Here is a 26,684-nt window from a genome sequence, read left to right as displayed (position 1 = left end):
GTGGCCAAAAGGTTACTTGTTTGACAGTCTTTGTATTGTCGCTGCATGGTGAGTAGCAATCTGTCCTTTTTCTAATATTGTCATTATTCCATCCTGTATTTTTCATTGTTTGAGAAATGGAAGGAAGTTTGTTTGACGTAAAAATATAGCAAAAATGATTATCTGTTATCTTAGACACATAAGTTATTACAATGTCAGTGTAAAGATAATTTTGTTTACTAACCAGATAGTCTGTTACCAGTGTCACCTAAAGTATTAAATGGTAGCGTTAGATTTTTATGCTCTTTGCAGAGTACATTCTGAGTTGTTTTATTTGGGCTGGTCTGAGGTCTGAAGCGAGATGCCTGCGTTTTGCTGGCAGTGATCTATCATTTCTGTTGCCTAAACTTGCTTATCTAAAATGGTGGAGCAATGCTTGAAGAAAGGGAGTATTCAGTTATTGTTCATAATCAATTATGATTTCAAGTAGGTGTCATTATTCAATATTCATAATACTTTGCCAGATGAATAGTATTTTTCCCAGGAGAAACTTTCGTGTGTGTCGTGAGAGTTTCAAATTTTTATACAACAGTGAATATGTTTGTGTAATGAAACCATATTTTAATTTCATAGGTATCCGTACTGTACTCCTGGAGTCAGAAGAGCATGAATGTCCTGACTGTAAAGAAAAGGATGTGTCACCAGATACACTTATTCCTAATAGATTTCTGCGTACTGCTGTTAATAACTTTAAGAATGCAACAGGATATAACAAGATAAACAGTAACTTGAGGCCTCTTGCGCCTCATAGGCCACCACCTAACTTGCAGCCTATGAAGCCTCCACTGGTTGCTGTTCAAACATCATCATCATCACCTTCAGTTGAAACAATGGGGCAGGCAGTGCCAGTAATTGGAGGTATACCTCCGTCGTCATTGCAGCAGGAGCCACCTCCAGATTTCACCTCTGCTGCTTCTGACTCCCATGGTAAGTACGTAGATTTTGACTATGTGCAGGCCACTTCTTAAGCACTAAGGGGATGCAAATGTGGAACTGTAGAGGAATAATTTATTTGCTGTTGATTGATTTATATTGTGCGCGCGCGCGCACACACACACACACACACACACACACACACACACACACACAATGTCCTTGCAGTATGCATCTCCTGTATGCTAAACCTCTCTGAATCCCCTTCCTAGCTGGCCGTAGTGGCCGTGCGGTTCTAGGCGCTACAGTCTGGAACCGAGCGACCCCTACGGTTGCAGGTTTGAATCCTGCCTTGGGCATGGATGTGTGTGATGTCCTTAGGTTAGTTAGGTTTAATTAGTTCTAAGTTCTAGGCGTCCAGTCAACCCCACATCTCTCTCTCCGTCTGTTTCCTATTTGACATTGTAGTTCCAAAATAGAAAAAAATGAAGAACAGAGTAATTTATCAGTGTTAACCACCTGCCTACCCTTTCGCAATACTTTGTGTGTGTGTGTGTGTGTGTGTGTGTGTGTGTGTGTGTGTGTGTGTGTTTTACTAGTATTAATGTGGCATATTATATGTATTAACCTGCCACACAACTTACAACTTGAGGAAATTGGTTGCCTGTTCTAATTTTTTCCTCAATTTTCTCCATTTTTTACTTGGTTTTTCAATCTTTGTTGTCTGCTTTTGTGCTATGCTATAGGAGCTGTATGGCTCTGTTGTTAGTTAAATTACTGCATATGCCACTACAGAACTGTTTCTTCAGAGTATTGCACTTTTCATTTATAACCATGAAGTTGTTCTATCAAGAAGGAACCCAAGACAAAATTTGGTTTATTCGGCACAAAATGTGTGCTCATTGATATTATTTTTACTGGTGGCTCCAAAACATCCAGCAACTCACTTGGTGATACAGACACAGAATTCAAGAAAGATAACTAGACAATACTAAATTTTAAAATTACAGTGATAAATGACACTTGGCAAGTGCTTTAGTAATTTTTGTTTTGATGACTCTAGGCCGTGGTCAAGATCATGTTTCTCTGCCTAACATTTCATGTCCCAGTGCTGGAATCATCAGGGGGCTATAACTAGAGACAAGCAAATAATGATAAATAAAAAAATAATCTGAGTAGTGCTTTTCAGCAAAATAATGCAAAATTGGGCGTTTGTACAAGATAGTGAAGTTTATAATTTTGCCATGTAAAAATTTTGTAAGTCTGAGAATGGTAGCTTACTGATATTCATAGTGATAGTTATTGAATGTTAAAACTGCATATTGGCTTCTAATTTCCTCAAGGCTAAGGTTCATGTATTATGTTATAATAACAGTTCATTTCTTACACACTGAATTTTGATGTGACGGTGAAAGAGCACCAAATTTGGAAAAATAGCATGAAATTTGGCAGAACTTCATGGAATTGGCAGAAAAGAAACAACAAATTTGGCAAAAAAATATCAAATTTGACCCAAGAACAAGACCAAATTAGCCAAAAAAATACTGAATTTGGTAAAAAAATGTCAAATTGCCCAAAAGTGTCAGCTTTGGTAAAAAAACATGGAATTGGGCCAAAAATAATACCAAATGTGGTTAAAGATAATGAACTTGGAAAAATAACATCGAATTTCACACAAAAAACACTGAATTTGACAAAAGAACACCAGATTAAGCTAAAAATGACATTGAATTTGCTCAAAACAGTACACCATATTTGATAAAAAGAATTACACTGCTTTGGCAAAAAAACACAGATTATGCCAAAAAAATTGGCCAGATGTGAGAAAGACTCGCGCGCTAACAGTTCCATTCAAACTTAATTATGAATATAGACAGTTCATCCGTTCCAGGATATAATTATAAATTAAAAGTTCTCTGATTTTTTTTTCACTTAACTTGCACTGTGAAACCTTTCTTCTTGCAAAATTTCATGATTCTATATCAAGGGGAAATACTCTATAGGTTTCAATGAGCAAGTTTGTGGGTATCAAAATATGTGACTTAATGGCTGTATCTTTTGATACCATTGTCTTCTTGTTCCTAGCTATAACAGCTGCGAGCACAGTCTCGCACAACCTCAGCCAGCAGAACTGTTTATATGTATCCACTTAACAATCGTGGAGTAGTTCTGATGCATCCTTCGTAGCTTGTAGTGGGCAACAGTTGTACTGTTCACATTGTTTAGTACTAAGGCCCCCAACTTGCCTAACTTCAATAATTTTCTTTGTTTTGCAGTTGTTTTTGTGCTTTCGAATTTCTATAACTTAATTTGCTTAAAAAAAATTTGTCATAAAAAATTATCACTTTTTCAAACCTACAACTCAATTCGTGGAATCATTACTAGAAATAAGAATAATCTTCACAAGGATTTAAAGCCACTTTCTCCTGTACAAGAAGGTGTGCATTATTTAGGAATACACATTGTCAATAACTTGCCAGCAGCCATAAAAAGCTTAACAACCAATGAAATTCGGTTTATGAATTTCTCAGCAGAACCAACTGATTTTGTGTGTGTGTGTGTGTGTGTGTGTGTGTGTGTGTGTGTGTGTGTGTGTATACAGCCTAACTTCTGCACCATTTATGTGCAGTAATGTATTCTTTGTCAATAAGTATTCTAGTAGTTCTATTATATGTTTATTACCTTATAAATAAAAAAACTTTTTTTAAATTTTAAATTCAGTGCATTAATGCAATCTTAGTTAATGAGTGTTTGTAAAATGATTCTTTCATATAGTGTCCATAAAAAAAAAAAGACGATCATTCCACTTGGGACCTGTGGAAGGTACATTAGCTTATTTTTTTCAGTTTTAAATGTTTGTCATGTATTATTGTTCTTCTGACATGTTTTATATCCTGGAGGACGTCCTCACTACAGATCAATTGGAATGAAAGTAAATCTAATCTATATGTCATAGCATAGCATTGATTGGGTCTAGATGAAATGACAGAGTCACAGAAATCATTTTGTTCCCTGGTCCTAGTGCTTGAACTGTACTGGTAAATTGTTCTCGTTTCCCATCTGACAATTGCTGTCTGCTCCTTAAATCAGATGTTAATGGTGCTCTTTGTAGTTACTATATACACTTGATTGCATGTGCAAGGACTTTTATGTACTCCTATTGTGCAAGCGGTGGATTTAAGTTTTTTACAGTGTTCAAATATTTGGGCACAGTTCTGTTGGTTTAAACACTGTGTCCATACCATGTGTTTAGTACTCCACTGATGCAATGTTTGACTGTTTCTATAAGTAGGAGGAAAACTTTTCCTTCAGTTGGTTCTTTTTCACTAGAACATGCAGATCCTTAGGGTGTAGAGCCTTATGTTTCTCATTGTCAGAGTAAATGTTTTTTCTGAAAGTAATTATAAATGCGATCTCTCAGGTTTTCTTGATACGTTCGTTTAATGATATATTTCCAATTTTCATGCACAAAGTGTTGACGACCAATCTAGCCATCTTCACGTGCTAACCGGTCTTGCGAGTACACATAACAGCAAAACTCACAGCACCTGAGTAAGGTTGTTGGATTGGTTGTTGAATTATTGTGCATAAAACGGAAACAATAACTTGGTGGAGTACTCATAAGCAGAACATAAGTTCTTAAATGACAAGCTCATAGTTAGGGACTGGAAAAATTCACATTTTGCAATAAATGCGAAATAGATGCAAATTGTGCCTCAAAATGTGAAAATGCGAAATTACCTAATAGGTGCTATTTCGTAGGGAATTGTTCCTGATGAACTATTTTATCAGAGATAGTTTCAAATAGCTTAATTTTCTTCATACAAATATCAAAAATGTAACCAATTTTCAGATACTTCTATTGTACATCATCTGGCAGAGCCCAATTTTGAAAGATAATGTGCATAAGAAACTGTTTCCAAAATGAAAAGTGTACAAACGCAACAATGTGTCAATGTGCTCCGTGATTTGGCATCATGCCAACTGTGGACAGTTGAATGGTCGATTGAAGATACACACAGCGTAAGGCAACGTAGCAGTACTCGGCCATGGGACATAGCATTTTACAACAAAGAAATGTGTAACTGTGTTTGTTAGCTAAAACTCAAAAGATGGCCGTATGTTAGGTTCTACTTCTGTGCTTGTCTGTTTAGATTAGATTAGATTATATTAGATTAGTACTTGTTCCATAAATCATGAATACGACACTTTGTAATGATGTGGAACGTGTCAGGTTAATAAAAGATGCCTATACAAGATATTACATTACACAAAATATTACATGACACTTAATTTGTGTGTGTGTGTGTGTGTGTGTGTGTGTGTGTGTGTGTGTGTGTGTGAGTGAGGGGGAGGGGAATTACCCACTTACTACATCCAAAAATTCATCTAATGAGTAGAAGGAGTAGCCATTAAGAAATTCTTTTAATTTCCTTTTAAATGCTATATGGCTATCTGTAAGACTTTTGATGCTATTAGGTAAGTGACCACAGACTTTCGTGGCAGCATAATTTACCCCCTTCTGACTCAAGCTAGATTTAACATTGAGTAGTGAAGATCATCCTTTCTCTTAGTGTTGTAGCCATGTACACTGCTATTACTTTTGAATTCTTCTGGATTGTTAATAACAAATTCATAAGTGAATATATATATTGTGAGGCTACAGTGGAGATCGCTAGCTCTTTAAATAAGTGTCTGCAGGGTGATCTCGGATGAACTCCAGCAATTATTCTGATTACACGCTTTTGTGCAATGAACACTCTTTTTATTGAATGATGAGTTACCCCAGAATATGATGCCAGACGAAAGCAGAGAATGAAAATAGGCATGGTAAGCTAATTTACTGAGATGTATACACCTAGAAATTGTGAATATTCTCCTTAGCTAACGATTTCTCATCGAAGTCTGTATTTATTAATGGTGTCATGTGTGGAACTGTATATACAGTGTTTTGTCAAAGTTTAATGAGAGCCCATTTGCAGAGAACCACTTAATGATTTTCTGAAAAACATCGTTTACAATTTCATCAGTTAATTCTTGTCTGTTGGGTGTGGTAGCTATAATTGTATCATCGGCAAAAAGTCAGTATAAACTTGAAAACTGAATAAATCACGGAATAATGTAGATAGAGAGGTACAAATTGACACACATGCTTGGAATGACATGGGGTTTTATTAGAACCAAAAAAATACAAAAGTTCAAAAAATGTCCGACAGATGGCACTTCATCTGATCGGAATAGCAATAAATAGCATAACAAAGTAAGACAAAGCAAAGATAATGATCTTTGCAGGAAATGCTCAATATGTCCACCATCATTCCTCAACAATAGCTGTAGTCGAGGAATAATGTCGTGAACAGCACTGTAAAGCATGTCTGGAGTTATGGTGAGGCATTGGCGTCGGATGTTGGCTTTCAGCAGAGATGCCAGTTGATCATGATACACTTGCGACTTCAGGTGACCCCAAAGCCAATAATCACACGGACTGAGGTCTGGGGACCTGGGAGGCCAAGCATGACGAAAGTGGCGGCTGAGCACACGATCATCACCAAACGACGTGCACAAGAGATCTTTCATGCTTCTAGCAATATGGGGTGGAGCGCCATCCTGCATAAACATTGTACGTTCCAGCAGGTGTTTATAAGCCAGGCTGGGGATGATGCGATTCTGTAACATATCTGCGTACCTCTCACCCGTCACGGTAGCAGTTACAAAACCAGAATCACACATTTCCTCGAAGAAAAAAGGCCCGATAACGGTAGATGTGGTAAATCCAACCCATACTGTGACTTTCTCATCATGCAATGGAGTTTCCACCACAGTTCTAGGATGTTTGGTAGCCCAAATTCTGCAGTTGTGGGCGTTGACAGACCCTTGGAGTGTGAAATGAGCTTCGTCAGTCCACAACACGTTACTCAACCAATCGTCATCTTCTGCCATCTTTTGAAATGCCCACACCGCAAATGCCCTCCGCTTCACTAAATCACAAGGTAACAGTTCATGATGCCGATGGATTTTGTATGGATAGCTTCGGAGGGTACACCTCAGTGCCAACCAAACAGTAGTGTATGGAATACCGGTGCAACGTGCGACTGCACGAGCGCTGACTTCCCCATGCATAGACGAACCTGCTACAGTCTCTATTTCTTCCTGAGCTGTCTCAGCAGCATTATGACTTGTGCTCGGTCGGCCACTATGGGGTCTATCACCTAAACAACCCGTGGCTTCGAACTTAGAAATCATTCTCGCCACAGCTGCATTTGTCAACGGACCTTTACCCATTTGAATCCCCTTCCTATGGCGATAGGATCGTAACGCTGAACTAGCGCATTCCCCTTTCTGATAATACAGCTTCACTAAAAGCGCCTTTTCAGGTAACGTCAACATGCTGCGATCGCTGGCGCATCTAATTCTCATTCTCATTACAGCTCCTTTTGTACATGATTGTCATGCGCAGTCACTGATGTTTTGCTTTCCAGTGCCATCTGTTGGACATTTTGTGAACACCCCCCCCCCCCCCCCTATAAAACCCCATGTCATTCCAAGCATGTGTGTCGATTTTTACCTCTCTATCTACATTATTCCATGGTTTTCAAATTTATACTGACTTTTTGATCACCCGGTAGAATGGCAAGTCATTAATATATATTAAGTTTCAGTCTTTAGCATTGTTAAAAATGGATTGCACAGCAATGAATGCCCACAAAAGGTCAAAATTCATATCTGCAGATTTTGTACTCATTGAATTGGTCGGGAAAAGCGAAGTAATGTCTAGAAACAGTTTAACTCAGCGACAAATTCAGTTTACTGGTGGGGAAATGCTGCTGCTGTTCAACAGAACAACCACTCTTGAAAACTTAAATACTACCAGACAGAGAAAACAAAGGGGGTTTTACAACAAAAAGGTGTTGGAAGTTTTTGCAAAAGCAGAGAGTCCTTCCAATAAGTTCATAATCAGCACTTTCTTTAAGTCCTTCAAGAACTAAGGTGGTGTTCATCTTCCCTCGTGTAGCATGAAAACATTTTATATTAGTGCAGCTAATCATTTAAAAGAAAAAAAATGCATCTTGCCAAAAATAGATGTTACATTTTCCGGTCCCTACTCATAGTTCTACATCTACATCTACATTTATACTCCGCAAGCCACCCAACGGTGTGTGGCGGAGGGCACTTTACGTGCCACTGTCATTACCTCCCTTTTCTGTTCCATTCGCGTATGGTTCGCGGGGAGAACGACTGTCTGAAAGCCTCCGTGCGCGCTCTAATCTCTCTAATTTTACATTCGTGATCTCCTCAGGAGGTATAAGTAGGGAGAAGCAATATATTCGATACCTCATCCAGAAACGCACCGTCTCGAAACCAGGCGAGCAAGCTACACCGCGATGCAGAGCGCCTCTCTTGCAGATTCTGCCACTTGAGTTTGTTAAACATCTCCGTAGCGCTATCACGGTTACCAAATAACCCTGTGACGAAACGCGCCGCTCTTCTTTGGATCTTCTCTATCTCCTCCGTCAACCCGATCTGGTACGGATCCCACACTGATGAGCAATACTCAAGTATAGGTCAAACGAGTGTTTTGTAAGCCACCTCCTTTATTGATGGACTACATTTTCTAAGGACTCTCCCCATGAATCTCAACCTGGTACCCACCTTACCAACAATTAATTTTATATGATCATTCCACTGCAGTCCACAGATTCTTTTATCTCAGCCATTCAATGTTTTGACCACTCCTCTTTTCTGCTTGAGATGGTAACTGAAATTTCTGTGAGAGAGTATGTGTGTGTGTGAGCTGGCTCAGGTGGTCACACACACACACACACACACACACACACACACACACACACACACACACACACAAACACACATGAAGATGCTGCTCATACGCACATGATTGCATCCTCTGACAGCTCAAGCAACGCTGTGAGCAACAGCAGCAGTGCATGTGATGGGAGTGACAACTGGGTAGGGGTAAGGAGAGGATGCGGTGGGCAGCTGGGGCGTACACAGTTACCTAGTGGAGAGAAGGTAGGGCCGCTAGGCACAATCAGGAAGTTAGATGGAGGGCAGGGGAGAGGTGGGCGAGGAGGGGTAGCAGAAAAGGAGAGAAGTAAAAAGATTGGGTGCATTCATGGAATGAGGGCTGTGTAGTGCTGGAAGGGGAACAGTGGAGGGGCTGGATTCACCCTACATTAGTTATTTTTCTCACCCATCCAGCCCCTTCGCACCCAGTCTTTTTTGCTTCTCTCTTTTCCGCTACCCCCCCACCTCTCCCCTGCCCTCTGTCTAAACTCATGACTGCACCTAGCTGCTCTACCTTCTCTCCCCACCTCATCCTTGAGTGTCCCCAGCAGCACTTCACTGTCCTCCCACCCCTACCCGGCTACCTCTCCGCCTTTCCATCCCAGCCTCCTCCTAATCACTACCTAGTTGCCACTCCCACCATACACTGCTGCTGTTGCTCGCAGTGTGGCTTCAGCTGCCAGAGGCTAAAGTGGTGTGTGTGTGTGTGTGTGTGTGTGTGTGTGTGTGTGTGTGTGTGTGTGTGTGAGAGAGAGAGAGAGAGAGAGAGAGAGAGTAGCATGTGCATGTGTGTGCACGTGCACTTGCATCTGTCGTCTATTTTTGACAAAGACCTTGTTGGCCAAAAGCTTAATTATGAGAGTCTTTTTGTTGTGCCTATCTGCGACTCAGCATCTCCACTATATAGTGAGTAGCAACTTTCCTTTTTGTAATTTTATCATTAAATCACTTGAGATACACAACATTCTCCCCACACAGGCTCCCATGTAAGTGCTGCATGATTTCATGGCCGGTATTTGTGCTTTAGGTGATTTTTGTTTTGTCTACAGAAGGCTGGCTCACGTGTTCATACACCCTCACAGAAATTCCGGTTACTATCTCAAGCAGAAAAGAGGAATTGTCAAAACATTGATTGGCTGTACTAAAAGAATCTGTGAACAACAGTAGCAGAACTATGAGTAGGGACTGGAAAATGTAGCACCTATTTGTGGCAAAATTCACATCTGTTTCTTTTTGTTGTTGTTGTTGTTGTTTGTGAATTATGATGCACTAATATAAAATGTTGTAATGCTACATGAGTGAAGACGAACAAAGCCTTAGTTCTTGAAAATGAACTTAGAAAAAGAGAATATTTAAATTATCCCTACTGATACGTATATTGTTGGTTATAAAATTATGGTACTTCAATGCTGCCACCAGTGTTACTCTTAACCATGTTCAGAGTGAATTTTATGTTTACAGTTATGGAATCTGAATCCTCTACACGGTTCTCAGTTTTCTATGACTATTTGTTATTTTGTCTCTTGTTTTAAGCTCTTTATATTCTGAACTTAATTTCTCATTCCAGATTGAGCCATAATACATTTATGTTTGGTGATATACTAAGTTATCTCTGGAGTATTAGTTATTAATTCTGGTGTTGGCCGGCCGGTGTGGCCCAGTGGTTCTAGGTGCTTCAGTTTGGAACCGCGCGACCGCTACGGTCGCAGGTTCGAACCCTGCCTTGGGCATGGATGTGTGTGATGTCTTTAGGTTAGTTAGGTTCGAGTAGTTCTAAGTTCTAGGGGACTGATGACCTCAGATGTTAAGTCCCACAGTGCTTAGAGCCATTTGCACCTCTTGAAGTTCTAGTATCTCCAACTTTACAGCTGATGAATCCATAATAATTGACAGTGAAACGAGATGGCCATCTTCCACAACGTCAAGAAGAAAAAGTGTTTCCATAATGAAAATGAAGGTTGAAGTGTCCTCCCACCACCAAACCTGACATTTATTTCTTCAGCAAGGGCAGACATTCTACTTACTGTATTTACCTGAGTATAAGATGACCCTCTTTTTTTAAGAGACTCCTTGCCAGAAACTTATTTTTAATATATCCTAAGTACAGACTTTTTTGACATCAAGTTGTTGTTGTAGTCTTCAGTCCAGAGACTTGTTTGATGCAGCTCTCCATGCTACTCTATCCTGTGCAAGCTTCTTCCTGTCCCAGTACCTACTGCAACCTACATCCTTCTGAATCTGCTTAGTTTATTCATCTCTTTACTCTCCATGCTGCCCTCCAATACTAAGTTGGTGATCCCTTGAAGCCTCAGAATGTGCCCTACTAACCAATCTCTAGTCAAGTTGTACCACAAATTTCTCTTCTCCCCAATTCTATTCAGTTCCTCCTCATTAGTTATGTGATTTACCCATCTAATCTTCAGCATTCTTCTGTAGCACCACATTTCGAAAGCTTCTATTCTCTTCTTGTCTAAACTATTTATCGTCCACATTTCACTTCCATACATTGCTGCACTCCATACAAATACTTTCAGAAACGACTTCCAGACACTTAAATCTATACTCAATGCTAACAAATTTCTCTTCTTCAGAAAGGCTTTCCTTGCCATTGCCAGTCTATATTTTATATCCTCTCTACTTTGACCCTTATTAGTTATTTTGCCCCCCAAATAGCAAAACTCATCTACTACTTTAAGTGTCTCTTTTCCTAATCTAATTCCCTCAGCACCACGTGATTTAATTTGACTACATTCCATTATCCTCGTTTTGCTTTTGTTGATGTTCATCTTATATCCTCCTTTCAAGACACTGTCCATTCCGTTCAACTGCTCTTCCAGGGCCTTTGCTGTCTCTGGCAGAATTACAACGTCATCGGCAAACCTCAAAGGTTTTATTTCTTCTCTATGGATTTTAGTTCCTATTCCTTTACTGCTTGCTCAGTATACAAATTCTACAACATTGGGACTAGGCTACAACCCTGTCTTACCCCCTTCCCAACCAATGCTTCCCTTTCATGCCCCTCGACTCTTATAACTGCCATCTGGTTTCTGTACAAATTGTAAATAGCCTTTCACTCCCTGTAAATTACCACTGCCACCTTCAGAATTTGAAAGAGAGTATTCCAGTCAACATTGTCAAAAGCTTTCTCTAAGTCTACAAATGCTAGAAATGTAGATTTGCCTTTCCTTAATCTTTCTTGTAAGATAAGTCGTAGGGTCAGTATTGCCTCACATGTTCCAACATTTCTACGGAATCCAAACTGATCTTCCCGGAGGCCGGCTTCTACCAGTTTTTCCATTCATCAGTAAAGAATTTGTATTAGCATTTTGCAGCCGTGACTTATTTAACTGATAGTTCGGTAATTTTCACACCTGTCAACACCCGATTTCTTTCAGATCGGAATTATTATATTCTTGAAGTCTGAGAGTGTTTCACCTGTCTCATACATTCTGCTCACCAGCTGGTAGAAATTTGTCAGGGCTCGCTCTCCAAAGGCTATCAGTAGTTCTAATGGAATGTTGGCTATTCCTGTGGCCTTGTTTCGACTTAGGTCTTTCAGTGCTCTGTTAAACTCTTCACACAGTATCATATCTCCCATTCCATCTTCACCTACGTCCTCTTCCATTTCAATAATATTGTCCTCAAGTGCATGGCCCTTGTATAGGCCCTCTATATACTCCTTCCACCTTTCTGCTTTCCCTTCTTTGACTTAAGGGTATTAGCCTAAAAAGTTAAAATTACTTCTTTTGCTTACCAGTCGTGTGATACCACTATATTTTTAATCATCTTTGTCGTCGTCCTAAGACAGCAGCTCTGAAATGTATATCTTCATTGTCACAAATATTTGACTGCTTCTTCCGAATATGTTGGAATTGTTTTTTAACTCAAAGCGGATTTTTCTTTTATATTGATGTGAAAATGTAACAATATCTTTTGCTACAAAAACATAAGGTCTGCCAAAAAACATTGCTCCACAAAATATGTAAATATATCACTTTCCTGAGTCTAGATTTTTAGTCTTTCCTGCAGAAACCTATACTATTGTTGAGTATTTGTAAAATTTACTTGAAGAACAACAACAGTTTAATCTGCAAATATAAGATGACCACATATAATGTATGTGACGAATTTGGGAAAAAAACTTGTCTTGTAATCAGGTAAATCTTGGTATTTGCACCAGAACTGAAGAAAGATTTTCAGTAATTTTCTTCAACCATATGAAATGATCAAATGTTTCAGTCTTGGGGTCCTTCCAAAAGAGTTTTAATTTGTTATGAAAGCTGAACGCAGACTGTGACAAATCAGAAATAAGTTTCCTCTTTATAATGTGTTTAGTGTACGTAAATGCTGAACAGTATCAGAAAAAAAAACCACTGTGGCTAATAAATCTGAGGGGAAGATTTTTCTTTTTCCTGCAGAAATTGCTTGACTGGATTCAGTACTGGAAAAATCTGCCTAGAACCTTACGTACTGATAGCCATTTCACTGAAGAGTAACAAGACACATCATCAGGAAGAACATCATCGCTGATTTCTTCTATTAAAGATTTGAACTGACAGTGTGTTTTGGCATTTGAATGAATGTAGCTCACAGTTTTAGCATCGCCTGTATAATGTGTGGATATTGAAAATAACTAGGTATAATTCAGTGGACGTTAGAAATTCAGGGTATGAAGTGCCAGTATTTAAAAGCCCTGAAGGCCTTGGTTTTTACCTGTCTCAGGTGGTGCACCTTGGATAAAAATACTGAATCTTCTCAGTAGGCTCTTAATATTTAATGAGAACATCAACCAGGGATTCTTTAATGTCACGCCTTAAGTAATATCCTTCAATGTAACAATGTCTAAGAGCTCTCTTACCACCTCCAAGTCGTCATATCTTACAAAAATGGCAAGTTGAATTTTATCTTGGATATCTGTAGACTCATCCAAAGTTAGACACATTGCTGAGCATTCAATCACTCCCCCCCCCCCCCCCCCCCCCCCCTCCTCTTTCAAGATATTTACAAATCATCACTAATAGTAGAAACTTGCCTGTATTGTATGTTGAGAAGCAGACATTTTCTCAACAAGTTTTTATAGTTCCGTATTTTCAGGGTCTAAAATAGAAACGGTTGGGGCAACTCTTTGACGTTTACAAACACCGCTTCACTTTAAGGCTTCTATTAAAAGACAAGATGAACCCAGCTTCAGTTGTTAAATCTGCTTGCTTGGTGAACGTAGTCATAATCCTGCTTTGCCCTTGAAATTTTTCCTTTAATTATGACAGTTTTACCATTCCTGTCTACAAAAAGGAATGGCTTCTCCCACTCTTTATTAAACACACCATCCTGTTCTTCATATTTACGCTCCTTAGGTAACAATTTAACTGCAGGGCCACCAGCAGTAATCACAAGTTTACTTAAAGAATCTCACTGCATGGAGAAAAGTAACCATGTTCATAGCTACAAATGTGACCGGCTGCTGAGTGCGGCACCTTGATCCATGCTGCTACATGCTTGAAGCAGCGTACTATTCCCAAATCTACAAGAAGGTTGCACAGTTGCTAGTTTGAGCAACGAGTTTCTTTTGTATTAAGCTGCATCCACACTGGCCACACCATGCCAAACTGACAAAATTGGTTCGGAGCAGCATGACACACTGGGTGTGGACAGCAAACTGCACCACCCTGCTCTGCACAGCGCATTTGTCTGTGGGGTGATGCGTCAGGCATGGACATGGCTTTATAAAAGTGTGTGTCATTTTTTGTGTTTTAAAATTTTATTAATTTTTTAATTTATTTATTTATATACTTTATTTCAAGTGCCGCACAACACTGAAGCAACAGGTGTATGCAGCTTGTGAGCTTCGTTGTGGCTACCACTGGCACTGTGTTAAACCCCAGAGACTTAAGAAGGTATCAATTCCTGGAGAGGACATCTTTTTTACCTTAAAGTTCCACACTTTCTTCCTCTCTTCTAGTACGGAAATTTTGTTTTTGCTTTTCAACTAATGCATTTGCTTCTGTAGATCAAGTATGAATGTGTTCTCCTATGTGTACTACAAATAGTTCTACTTTGTAAAACAGATAGCAAGCCATCACAGCTCTCATTTGTTCACATACAAATAGTTAACTACTGTTACAATTGGGTTGCGCAGCAATGGGAGGAGATAACTTTAAGGGAATTGGGGACAGCTGAGAGTACTTACACTATTGCCTTGTATAGGTTGTGCTGGAACCCACACATTAGGTGTAGGATCAGTCCCTTTTTCACAGCTTGGTATGGACTTTATCTGAAAGCAATAGAGTAAAGATTGATGGAACTGTTTTGGCTCTCTCTCTCTCTCTCTCTCTCTCTCTCTCTCTCACACACACACACACACACACACACACACACACACACAAACCAATTACAGCAGCCAGAGGCTGTGGTCATGTGTACATGAGTTTTGTGTGTGTGTGTGTGTGTGGGGGGGGGGGGGGGTTTCCCCCCCAATGAAGGCCTTGTTGGCCGAAAGCTCACTTTCTGACAATCTTTTTGTTGTACCTGTCTGTGACACAGCATTTCTGCTATATGGTGAGGAGCAACTATCCCTTTCATAGTACCAAGATAGTTATTGATTGTTAAAGTTATAATATTTATCATTGCACTTGTCAGTGCTAAATATGCAATTTATAAAGTCTCAGACAATCATTACTAGAAGTTCACAAAAATTCTATAATCAGTAAAAAAATTCCAAACCTAGATTAATGGAGGGAGCAAGTGCCCACCCATGCTGCCATTATGTCATGTAGTACATTGCCACTGTAACTACTGCTTTTTCATTACAAAAGTGCTTGGTAAACCAATACATTTTTCCACTCATAATTTAGATGGATAGATCATTTTTGACCTCGGTTATTATTTAGACGCAGCTTTATGATTCATATTGACCTAGGAAAAATTCTGCTTCTGTTTTGATGTATCATCATCATCATACTAACTCCATGACCCTCACTTTAGGTTAGTGACAGTACTTGATCTCAAGAACATACTGATCCCTTTTGATTGTTCTTTTTTTGGAGAACACTAGTTAGTATTGTGAACAGTTGGTTGTAGAAACTCATGATGATTTTATAGTATGACACCAGTTGTCTTATGTATGTGTAATGTATGTATGAAAATACTTTATTCAGGTATTCAGCAAACTGCATAGCAGTCGTCTTGCACTTAAATAAATTACACCTTCAAACAGTGGAAAAATTTTGATGGAATAACAACAATATAATGAAAAGTGTAGATTGCTACTCACCATATAGAAGTGATGTTGAATTACAGGCAGCAGAACAGATAGATGGCTATATGTTTGGCTTTGGCTAAAATGACTGCTTCTGAAGTAGAAGACATATACACAAGCACAAAACACTGACAACACTGACACGTGACCACTTGTGTCTGAACACTGTCACCAGACTCAGACTCTGTGTGTGTGTGTGTGTGTGTGTGTGTGTGTGTGTGTGTGTGTTTGTTTCCCCCCCCCCCCCCCCTTGATCAGCCCATATGTCTCTCTCTCTCTCCCCCCCACCCCCACCCCCCTCTTATACATCTTTGTAAATCTATTAACATTTGTTTATAGGCAAATTGGAAAATGTATACTTCGTGCATAGTGGTTTAATGAATTAGTAATACTTCTGTTTCGCACTCATAAGCACCACCACAAACTAGAAACAAGGCATCAGGAAACAAAAAGAAATCTGCTTTGTGTAAGTTGCATTTTCAGATGTAATTGGAGAGACTGCGAGGGGAGTCCAGACATGTGAACTGGATTTGATTCCACAGTTGCTGTTGCTTTATTTCTGCTTTTCTCATCCATCCTCAATTCCTTTTTCAATTCTTACTGAATCAGATTTGTTGTAATAAGTACCTGTCATTTTGTTTTAATGTAGAATCTACAATGGAAGATGCTGCTCCACAGACAGTAACAGGGGCATTGATTGTTGTCCAAACTTGTGAGGCAACCAGCACAATACCTGTGCTTGGGGCAACAACGCAGGAGTCGTCTACTTCAGCAGAGCAACGAACACATTCAGTGAGAGAGCCCATTGTACATACAGAGACAACACAACCGTTGGCCCGCCCAGAGATTCCAATACAGCGACCAATCACAACCACATCAGTGACAGGAGCAGTGACTGCAGAAAGCAGGCATCGTTCAGCTTCAGTGCAGCCTTCTGTAACCCCAGTTACATCACTTGAAGGACAGCAGTCTTGTGTCCATGATGGTAAGTGTCAGTTGAGTTTCTTGCGAATTGTTAAATGCATTTGAAAAAGGAGCAAATGTCTGTTATTTTGGAAAACACTGGAATCAAACTATGTAGGTGTTACAGTTACGTGAATTTTTCATTGTGTTTTTCTGCAGATATTGTCGTATTTCATTATGCAGTAGGTTCCAATGAACTACATGTGCTGTTTTTATATCCATTTGGAGAGAGTAGTTATTACCAAATGGAAACAATTATGACTGATACTAACTGTAGAGGGTAGTGTTCCTCAGACAACTTTATTTGCAACTTATTTGTTTTTACTCCCTTTTTCATGTGATATTAGTAGTATAACACTAATCCTGTCGAGAAGTTAATAATTTTCACTGTTACGTCTTTTGTGCAGGGTGATTATATTGGAAGTGGTACGTATTAGTCATTGTAATTTTATCCTTCCCCTTAAATGACCAGATCTGTTCATCAAATAGGGACCATTCCTGAGGATTCCAACACTGTTGTTTTTGTCATTCCAGTTGGGTCTATATATTTTCATTTTTGATGGTTTGCTTGCATCGGAGCTGTCACACTGCAAACGAATGCACACCAATGCCACCTTTCAACTGTGAAGCCAAAAGGCTATAGGTGAAAGCATTAGTTGTCTGTAGAACTGTGATAAGCTGAGACATTGCTATAGAAATGTATACAAAATCACATTACTGGATCGATTGAGGTATTGTTTATCACAGGGGGCAGAAGGAAAGACTCATTTGAAGTTATTCTAGGAGATACAACCTTAAGCAATTGGTTAGAAAACCAACTCGAGATGGGAACATATTAGATATATTAGTGACAAACAGACCTGATCTTTTTGAGGAAGCTATTCTAGTAGAAGGTATTAGCGACCATAATGTCGTTGTGGCTTCTATGTCAGTGAAACTTGCAAAACAAAAAAACAAAAACAAAGAAACAGCGTAGAGTTGTAGACAGGAATATGAAATTAAATTAAGGCTCTTCTTATAAAACACAATGACTAGAAGAAAAATCACAATCAAAACATTTAGTAATTGTTTGTGGTCGTGTCTCATATTGCACACAGTAATGTACTTAAATATAATTACTGTTATGAATCAATTAACCATCCATTCAGACAGGCAACGCAACAACATTTGGTCAGCCAGTTACAGTTTCACGACTTTGGGGTCACTGAGGGTGGCAGCAATCAGAAACAGAGAACAGCTGACGAAATGTTTTGAGTAGTGCAGACTTTTAATGGTCACTATTTCAGGGCCTCCACCAATCCGTAACATACTAATTTAAATAAATAACAGCCCAAGTGGGGAAAAAATACCACATTTGTTACTATGTACCAGTTTAAACATAAACATTTGATTTAATTTTGTTGCCATATGGTACTGTATTCCCAGAATGCTCCTGATATTTTTATTTACCTATATGTGTAAACTGTTTTGTGAAGTATGTAAATGTGTTTCTAAATACATCAGTTAAAATATTTATGTAATAGAAATTTTCATTTTATTTACGGTTTGTCATTTTGGTCATACTCTTCATCCTTTTAATAGCTCATATCATTACCCAGTTTGCAGTGTCAAGAAACAGTTCTAATTTGCAGTAAAACATAAATGCTCTTTTCATTTCGTGCACTTCACTCTGACTATTCAATTGTGTGACGGAACCTTGCATCTTCCTTTCATATCCATAGCAGGAAAATGCCGTATGCTGTCCAGTTACATGACTCTTTCAGATAGTATGACAGCTAGTCTTATTTGGGATGTAGGAGCTCTCACTGAAACTACTTTTGGGTATTCTTGCTTTCTTTTGTCACTCTGCTCTTGGGACAGCAAAGGTTTAGTATGAACTTGTCAAACTAGGCTAAGACAGGTGTGCTTTTCCAGTGCATTCTTCTTGATAGAGCATCTCTTCTGTAAGGAAACAGAGCACACACTATCATTTGGTCAAGTATCTGTATCTGGATCCTGTACAAATCTATCGCTGAATCCACAGGATCTGCACCTCCCATGGATTCATGAGCCACGTTGATTGATTCCTTCAAGTTCTTGTTGTCATATCTTTGTACTTCAGTCATTGAGTTTATTTCCACAAAATTCCTGAACAGTGTCACAAATCTGTTGTCATGCAAATGTGTAGTAGATAATTTATATTCTTTGTGGAACACATCTGTTGCCACCCTTCTGGAACTCTTCATTTTCTTCACACAGTCACATCCCTTTAGTCAGTTGAATCGGAGAGTATCTAAGGCTAGATCTCTTTCTGCTAGCTCCGTTTGCAAATCTAAAGTATAGAACCAGTTGTCAAAAATATTTTACAGTTTTTGTTCTCAGGTATTACAACAGATAATATCTCTCTCTCGTCTTCTGATGTTCAATGACACTTTTTAAATGGTGTAATCTAGTCATCAAAGATATTTTGAACAGATAGTGTGTTTCCCTCCTCAATAATAATGTTCCATATTTTGCTTCCATGAAACATATAAAAATACTCTTTTGGACAGCGTATATGAGAAGGTATATAAAGTACACCAGTCCATGACATGGATAGTTCTTTCTGACATTTTTTCCAACTACATGAAAGTTTAGGACATTTATTTGACTTTGGAGCACTCTTTTATTCTGCAACAACAATGAATTTCAGTGCAATACATTGTTTTCATCTCATTCTTCTTCTTCCCCTACTATTAGCCCTTCATCATCATTGTCATCAGTCTCATAATCAACTAATAAGTTCAAATATTTGATCGAGCCTCTCATTCTCTTAGTCATCTGCAGATCAGTGTCATCCTAATCCAAATTGTCACTTCCTTTAGGAATATGTTTAATTGGTGAGAACATCTACCCCATAGAAGCACAGAGCTGGAAGAGATACCCATCTAAAATTGAAAGTAATAAACAGCATTGTACTGAATCTACCCACACTGGAAAACAGCAACAAGATCATAGTTTTGGCACAAGGCAGCAAACACTATTGATGAATTGTTTGTCATTCAGTACCAGATACATGAAAGCATACTCCATTATTCCATTTAGCATCATTTTACGTACTTTATAAATGCAATTTCTTTAGCTATGTGTGAAGTCGCAGAAATAATTCACTCTTCTAGCTGCTTCTGCATTTGTTTATATAAAGTCAACTCGCCAAAAATGATAGATTTTTTATTGTTCTACAAACATAACAACAGTAATTGCAAGCTAATCCCATGCAGCCAGACTGTGAATGATTTTCTTGACTTTATTCATAATTCTTGGACATGTGGTCAACATCTGCTTCTAAGTTAACTGCATAGATGATCTCCAAAAATGTAGAAGCAGCTAAGGAACGTTGGAAAACATCAGAAATTATGATTATTCATAAATTTATGATTTGTTGCCAAATAGCAGCACCTTGCAATAGAAGGTTAAGTGTCATGGGTGAATATTGTCTCCACCCATCTCTACTTCATTCATCATAAGAACAAACCAGATGTAAACAAACACAAGCGTGATGCTTGGTAAGCAGCCGTAACTCTCTTACACAGTTGGTGTTCAGCACTTGGAAGTAGGTCCAACTTATGTATTAGATATCTTATTACTATGTCATTGTAAATGAAACTATTAAGACCTTAGGATGTATTAACAGCCATCAACGTTTTTCTTAATCATACTTAAGCTATGTAATTTTTATTTAAAAAATTGTGTTCAGTCACAGTCTCCATAAATACTACTGTATGTATGCTCTGATTGTCTTGCTGTTAATATGTACTGTGAAAATGGATGACACTATGTCCCACTTTGTACTGAAACATATGCATGGAACACGGTTAATGGCGAGAAACAAGTTGTTCGAAATGATTTTCACAAGCTTATAGAGAAAAATCAGCTCTGATGTTTTTCGAGAAACAGCATGCAATGAATATTAGGTCATATTCAAATTATGTGCGTGGCATATTTGGTAGCGTCATAAACGATAATCGTGTATGCTTTGGAGTGACATTTTGAATCTCGTTGTGGTCTTCTTTTTCCAGTTTGAATACCTAGATCATTTAAATATGAAATTCATCAAGCATCTGTTAATTAACTCATACTTAACCATCATTTTTTCAAGAAAAATCCCTGTCTTGTAATTTCTAATTATATATTCCACGCAAAATTGTGGTTTTCATTGCAAATATGAATTCTTAAGGATCGATATTTCATAAAAGGTTGTTAAATGTCGCTGAAGTTAAGAAAACATTACACAATCTTTCTTTCTTTCTTTCTCTCTCTCTCTCTCTCTCTTTTTTTTTTTTTTTTTTTTTTTTTGTGTGTGTGTGAGAAAAATGAAAAATCAAATACTCCTTATTGGAATATGCTCATTGTTTCATGGGACAGATGTGGTCTCACATGAGCCAGAGTTGTAAGCGCCATGGAAACATGGAAAACAATTATTTTTACGACGTCAAACACAGTAAGAAATGTTGCATTTTTACAGTTGTCACTGTACTACTGCTATCTGAACCCACTAGAGCTGCTCTAGATCAAAGTTAAGGGATTTGTTTCAAGAAATAACAAGACATTTAAGCTGCCAAGCATACTAGAACTAATGCATGAAGCTTTGTGACATGTCACTGCCAAACGATGGCGAAATGCAGAACAGCGCATCATAAAAGAGGAGGAGGAAATGTGGACTTCTTTGTGGCTTGGGATTTAGTTGGTGATGGCCTCGTTATCAATGTAGCAGTTCTGAAATGTATTCCTCGGACTCTGATTTGGAAGTAGTTCAGAGATTACCAGGCAGCAGTCTGTAATACCTTCAGTGGCTTCGATATTTATCTTCATAGGAAAGCAGCAGTACACTTTTACCCCAACCATACTTCATCCAGAAAAATTACCATTGTTAATGTCAGAAATTTTTGTTACTCTTGTTTTTAAATACAATACTATGTCAGCTAGGATCGAGGGCATGTTATGTTTTCCGACAGGTCACCTAAAGAGCGTATCGCTTGAGTTTTGCCCCATATAATTTCCTCCAGTTTAAAAATTAATGATCTTCAATGCTATATTATTCTCTGCTCATCTCTTTGTATGTCTTCACTGCAGCTTTTCATGTCGCTGCAAGTTAGTTGAGTCACTTGCCTGGCCAGTGCTATCCAAGTTAAATGCACCAATAAAGCTGTTGTCCCGTATCACCGCTGAGTCGATGTACGTGTAACGCACTGGATAAAATGTATCCTCTTTATCTTACTTCACTGTACTCGAGACAGGTTGGCTTTAGCTCCACTCGGAAAGAAACTAAATGAGGTTCCAGCAAATGGGGAGGAATACGTAGTGTAATGTTTACATGAACTTTAATCTTATGATGAACGGAGTATAGTAATACATCGCCTATGGTGGCTCTAATCATTGAAGAAAGGCATCCCCTGTACATCATGTGTTGTTATTAATTCCAGTGGAAATGGTGTAGAAAATGATGGGAGGAGAGGATGAGGGCAAGAGAATGCAAAGGATCAGCTGAAAATGTAGACTATCAGAGGCTATTGTTAGGGGTATTGTGAGAATAGGTTTAGTGCTGACATGGCAGTTCCCACTCAGGCAATCGTGAAGGGAAAGTCTTGAGGAGAGGACATAGCTGGAGTGAGTACTGAACCACCTACTGAAGTCATTGATGCCCTACTGTGTAGTTTGTCTAGCAACACGATTATTGAGTTCGCGGTTTCACAGTTTGGTGATGGCCATTCATGGAGTAGACAGTTCTGTAGTTGCCACTCATATGAGACAATGTACAATAATTGAACAATGGAAAATCCAGGATGGAATGTAACAGCAAAGGAAAGTTGCTGCTCACCAAATAGCAGAGATGCTGATTTACAGATAGCCACAACAAAGACTGTCACAAATAATCTTTCGGCCAGTAAGGCCTTTGTCGAAAACAAACACACACACACACACACACACACACACACACACACACACACACACACACCATTTATCACACTTAACAGAAATTCTAATTCATGCTGTAGCATCCTACAGTCACTCATTCCATGCATACTGTGAACTCAGTTTTGAGTGTCACATTTTTTTTATCATTACTACTCTGTGGGTTCAACTGGTATTGCAACTGGGCACAGTTAGAAAACCGTAAGTTTGGTTGTTCATCTCTAGTTATACAACCTGAGTGACATCTGCCTGCGACTCCAGGTCTTTTTTGAGTTCACGTGTACTTTATATTAATTTGAACAAGACTGTTAAGTAATCATAGAATATTATTATTATTCTTCACGCATTTTCTTCAAGTAAGCTTCTATGGGACACATCCTGTTGAGAACATATGGGTCGCTTTCAATCTCTTACTTTATTTTCTTCCATTCCAATGCCATGGTCACTATCATTAGCTACTGAAATACAAAGCTACCATTCAAGTCCGCAGCTCATGGTCTAGCGGCTAGCATTGCTGCCTCTGGATCTTGGGGTCCCAGGTTCAATTCCTGGCCGGGTCGGGGATTTTCTCTGCCCGGGGATTGTGTGTTTGTGTTGTCCTCATCATTTAATCATCATTCAGGAAAGTGGCAAGACTGGACTGTGCAAAGATTGGGAATTTGTATTGGCGCTAATAACCACGCAGTTGAGTGCCCCACAAACCAAATAACATTATCGTCACCGTCACATCATTAGCTACCTTTCATGAAGTTATACATTCAGATCAGAACTTTGAAAAATAAATGTAAGTAGCCAAAACAGAAATAGAATGGAATGGAGAAATATGATACAGCCTTGTGAACATCATAGATATAAGAAATGAGTGCACTTAACAGTTTTGTAACAGATTCAGTAAATGGAGGCACTAGAAGGTAAAGGATGTGAAAGGAACTGAACAGTATAGGCCTCTTGGTTAGAAAATTGGTTGAAAATGCAAAGAAAGAAAACTGTATAGAATGACCAAGAGTGAAATGTGAAAAGATTAGATTCAAAATGTTTGGAAATAATTGATGGTGTATACAAGAAATTAAATAATTTTGGGGAAATGAGAAGTAAAGTTAAATATCAGTAGTGCAAGTGCAAAAAAATAACATTGCACAGGGAAGAGGGTAAGAGCAAGGATTTATTAGGGAGAAGTAGTGTGGTAGGGCTTATGAATGTGGATGTTTATTAACTATATTTATTCTCATATACTGAATCATTTATGTGAATCAGTTTTTGCTTTAAGCAATGTAAACATGATTCAATAGTTACAAGAAAGATTATTTTGTATCTCCACATTTATTATTCATGCTTATAAATTCAACTATTTCTTTATATCTAAAAACAAAGATGATGTGACTTACCAAACAAAAGCGCTGGCAGGTCGATAGACACACAAACTAGAGATGGGCAAAACTGTTCTTTTCAGAGATCGGATCAGAACTGTTCACTCCCTGAAATGAACTAGCTCTTTTTCATGACTCACCACTCATTCACAACAGATAATAAATGGAAGGCACATTGCCTTTTAAACTGGGTTTATTCCAGTACTATACCTGTATTTTGATCTTATTTGATCCTATTTTGAAATAAAACAGATAATGAGTAAGAATTTTGTATTGTTTCTTGAAATTTCCACGGTATGACAAAGTTTTTGATTACTGATTTATTTTGCACAATCGTGGTTTTTTGGGTGATCGGAAAATGTTGCAACTTGAGATTTACATTAACAATATATTTGGCTATAATGTATTAAAATTTCATTAACCTCGTACTAGAACATCGCAAGCCATATATTTTTAAAGTGAACATTTCCTTCCGAAGACGCCTAAAATCGCAAAACCCGTACTACAATAAGAAAAAAATATATAAATTTGACTGAAGGACCAAAGTGCTGCATATAGCCTTCCGCAGAATAAAACAAGGAAAATATTGGTGTATCACTTTTGCTATACGCTTATCGGTTCGCTCGTAATTAAAGTGTCAATTCGAGTGACCATAATAAAAAATCCTATAGTAAGAGGAGCCGTCAGGAACCTAATCTGATCAGTTTAAACAAATAAAAATAAAATAAAAACAAATGATGTATACATAACATAATTATGTAATATACATAACGGTATTACTATGAAGAACAATATCCAGTAGAGACGAACTCCGATGCAGAGGCGCTGAGTCAAACAGATCGAGCCGTGAACTGTATTACTGTGCGAGCTAAGACCGCAGAGACCAGAGTGACACCTGAGTTGCTTTGCTCAACGCTCTGGCTAGAGTCAAGAACGGTGGGGTGAGCGTTGAGCGGGCGAGTTCCGAGGGTGGGGGGGAGCGGTGAACGGCCACCACTCACCTGCTCGGAGGCAAATCGTCCGTTCTCTTGCGAGCAGGTTGTTGCAAGTAGTTCGGATGTTCTCTGCTAGGAGGCTCTCAGTCCTGTTGCTCGCATCAACTGCCCAGAGGGCAAGACGTGCGACTGAAACGATCGCCGACGGAGTGCTATGCTAAGTTAAGGTGTGCCAGACACTGCACGCGGCAGAGGAAGCACAGAGAGGGCACGGCATATGTGAAACACAAAATCCAGTGGGGCACTGCACAATGCAGGCAGCCAAGGCAGAAGCAGGGCAGAGGCCGGCACTGGCTGTGTTGTGTGGCGTGCAGTGTGCTCTGACCAGCAGAGGCCCCACTGGTCTGCTCCGACTCTCTCTCTCTCTCTCTCTCTCTCTCTCTCTCTCTCTCTCTCTCTCTCTGCTGTGGGAAACGTTTGGAACTACCGTTCTTTTTTTTCTGAATCACTGATTGTTCACTCCTTTGAAAGATTCAACTCTATGAATTAGTTCAGGAGCGGATCCCCCATCTCTAACACAAACATACACACAAAATTCAAGCTTTCGCAACCAACGGTTGCTTCATCAGGAAAGAGGGAAGGAGAGGGAAAGACGAAAGGATGTGGGTTTTAAGGGAGAGGGTAAGGAGTCATTCCAATCCCGGGAGCGGAAAGACTTACCTTAGGGGGAAAAAAGGACAGGTATACACTTGCACACACACCCATATCCAACCGCACATACACAGACACAAGCAGAAAATATGGGTGTGTGTGCAAGTGTATACCTGTCCTTTTTTCCCCCCTAAGGTAAGTCTTTCCGCTCCCGGGATTGGAATGACTCCTTACCCTCTCCCTTAAAACCCACATCCTTTCGTCTTTCCCACTCCTTCCCTCTTTCCTGATGAAGCAACCATTGGTTACGAAAGCTTGAATTTTGTGTTTATGTTTGTGTTTGTTTGTGTGTCCATCGACCTGCCAGCGCTCTCGTTTGATAAGTCACATAATCTTTGTTTTTAGATATATTTTTCCCACGTGGAATGTTTCCCTCTATTATATCCAACTATTTCTTCAATTATAAAAGATTACCTTCTCTTCTTTGCAGCAAATGCGGGGTCAGTGATAGCTGCAGAATCTGGTGCACAAGCCATCCCATCAACTATAGCTCCATTAAGCTCAAAACCGAAGTCTACATCACAGCACCAGGTGTTGGAAACAATTCCTACTGCTTCAGCTAGTAAATCTCGCTATCCATCTAGGTAAGTTTTTCTAGTGCAAATTTTTGTTATAGAAATTTCAAAATGACTGGTTTGTTCAAGAAAATACTGCATGTACATTTTATTGGAACTGATGAATTAGCAATGGGAATTTGCCCATAATATGATTAAAACATAATTGTATGAAAATAAACTTCTTGAAAAAGTCATGAGGCAAATGGTTGGGAATAGGCATGATTTATTCCACAAACATTACATTTCCAAC

The 26,684-nt window shown here is 38.9% G+C and overlaps 1 protein-coding gene across 1 annotated transcript in view; it reads left to right on the top strand.

Moving 5' to 3' along the window:
• LOC124596394 (E3 ubiquitin-protein ligase RBBP6) overlaps positions 1-26,684 on the top strand; it is a gene marked incomplete in the record, with an annotated part of 290,964 nt that overhangs the window by 143,653 nt on the left and 120,627 nt on the right. Inside the window, 3 exon segments of the mRNA XM_047135519.1 lie at positions 613-966; positions 16,620-16,955; positions 26,308-26,461. Coding sequence (XP_046991475.1) covers positions 613-966; positions 16,620-16,955; positions 26,308-26,461 — 844 coding nt within the window.

Source organism: Schistocerca americana, chromosome 2, assembly GCF_021461395.2.
Source record: "Schistocerca americana isolate TAMUIC-IGC-003095 chromosome 2, iqSchAmer2.1, whole genome shotgun sequence".
Lineage (NCBI taxonomy): Eukaryota > Metazoa > Arthropoda > Insecta > Orthoptera > Acrididae > Schistocerca > Schistocerca americana.
This window is presented reverse-complemented; position numbering and strand designations above follow the sequence as displayed.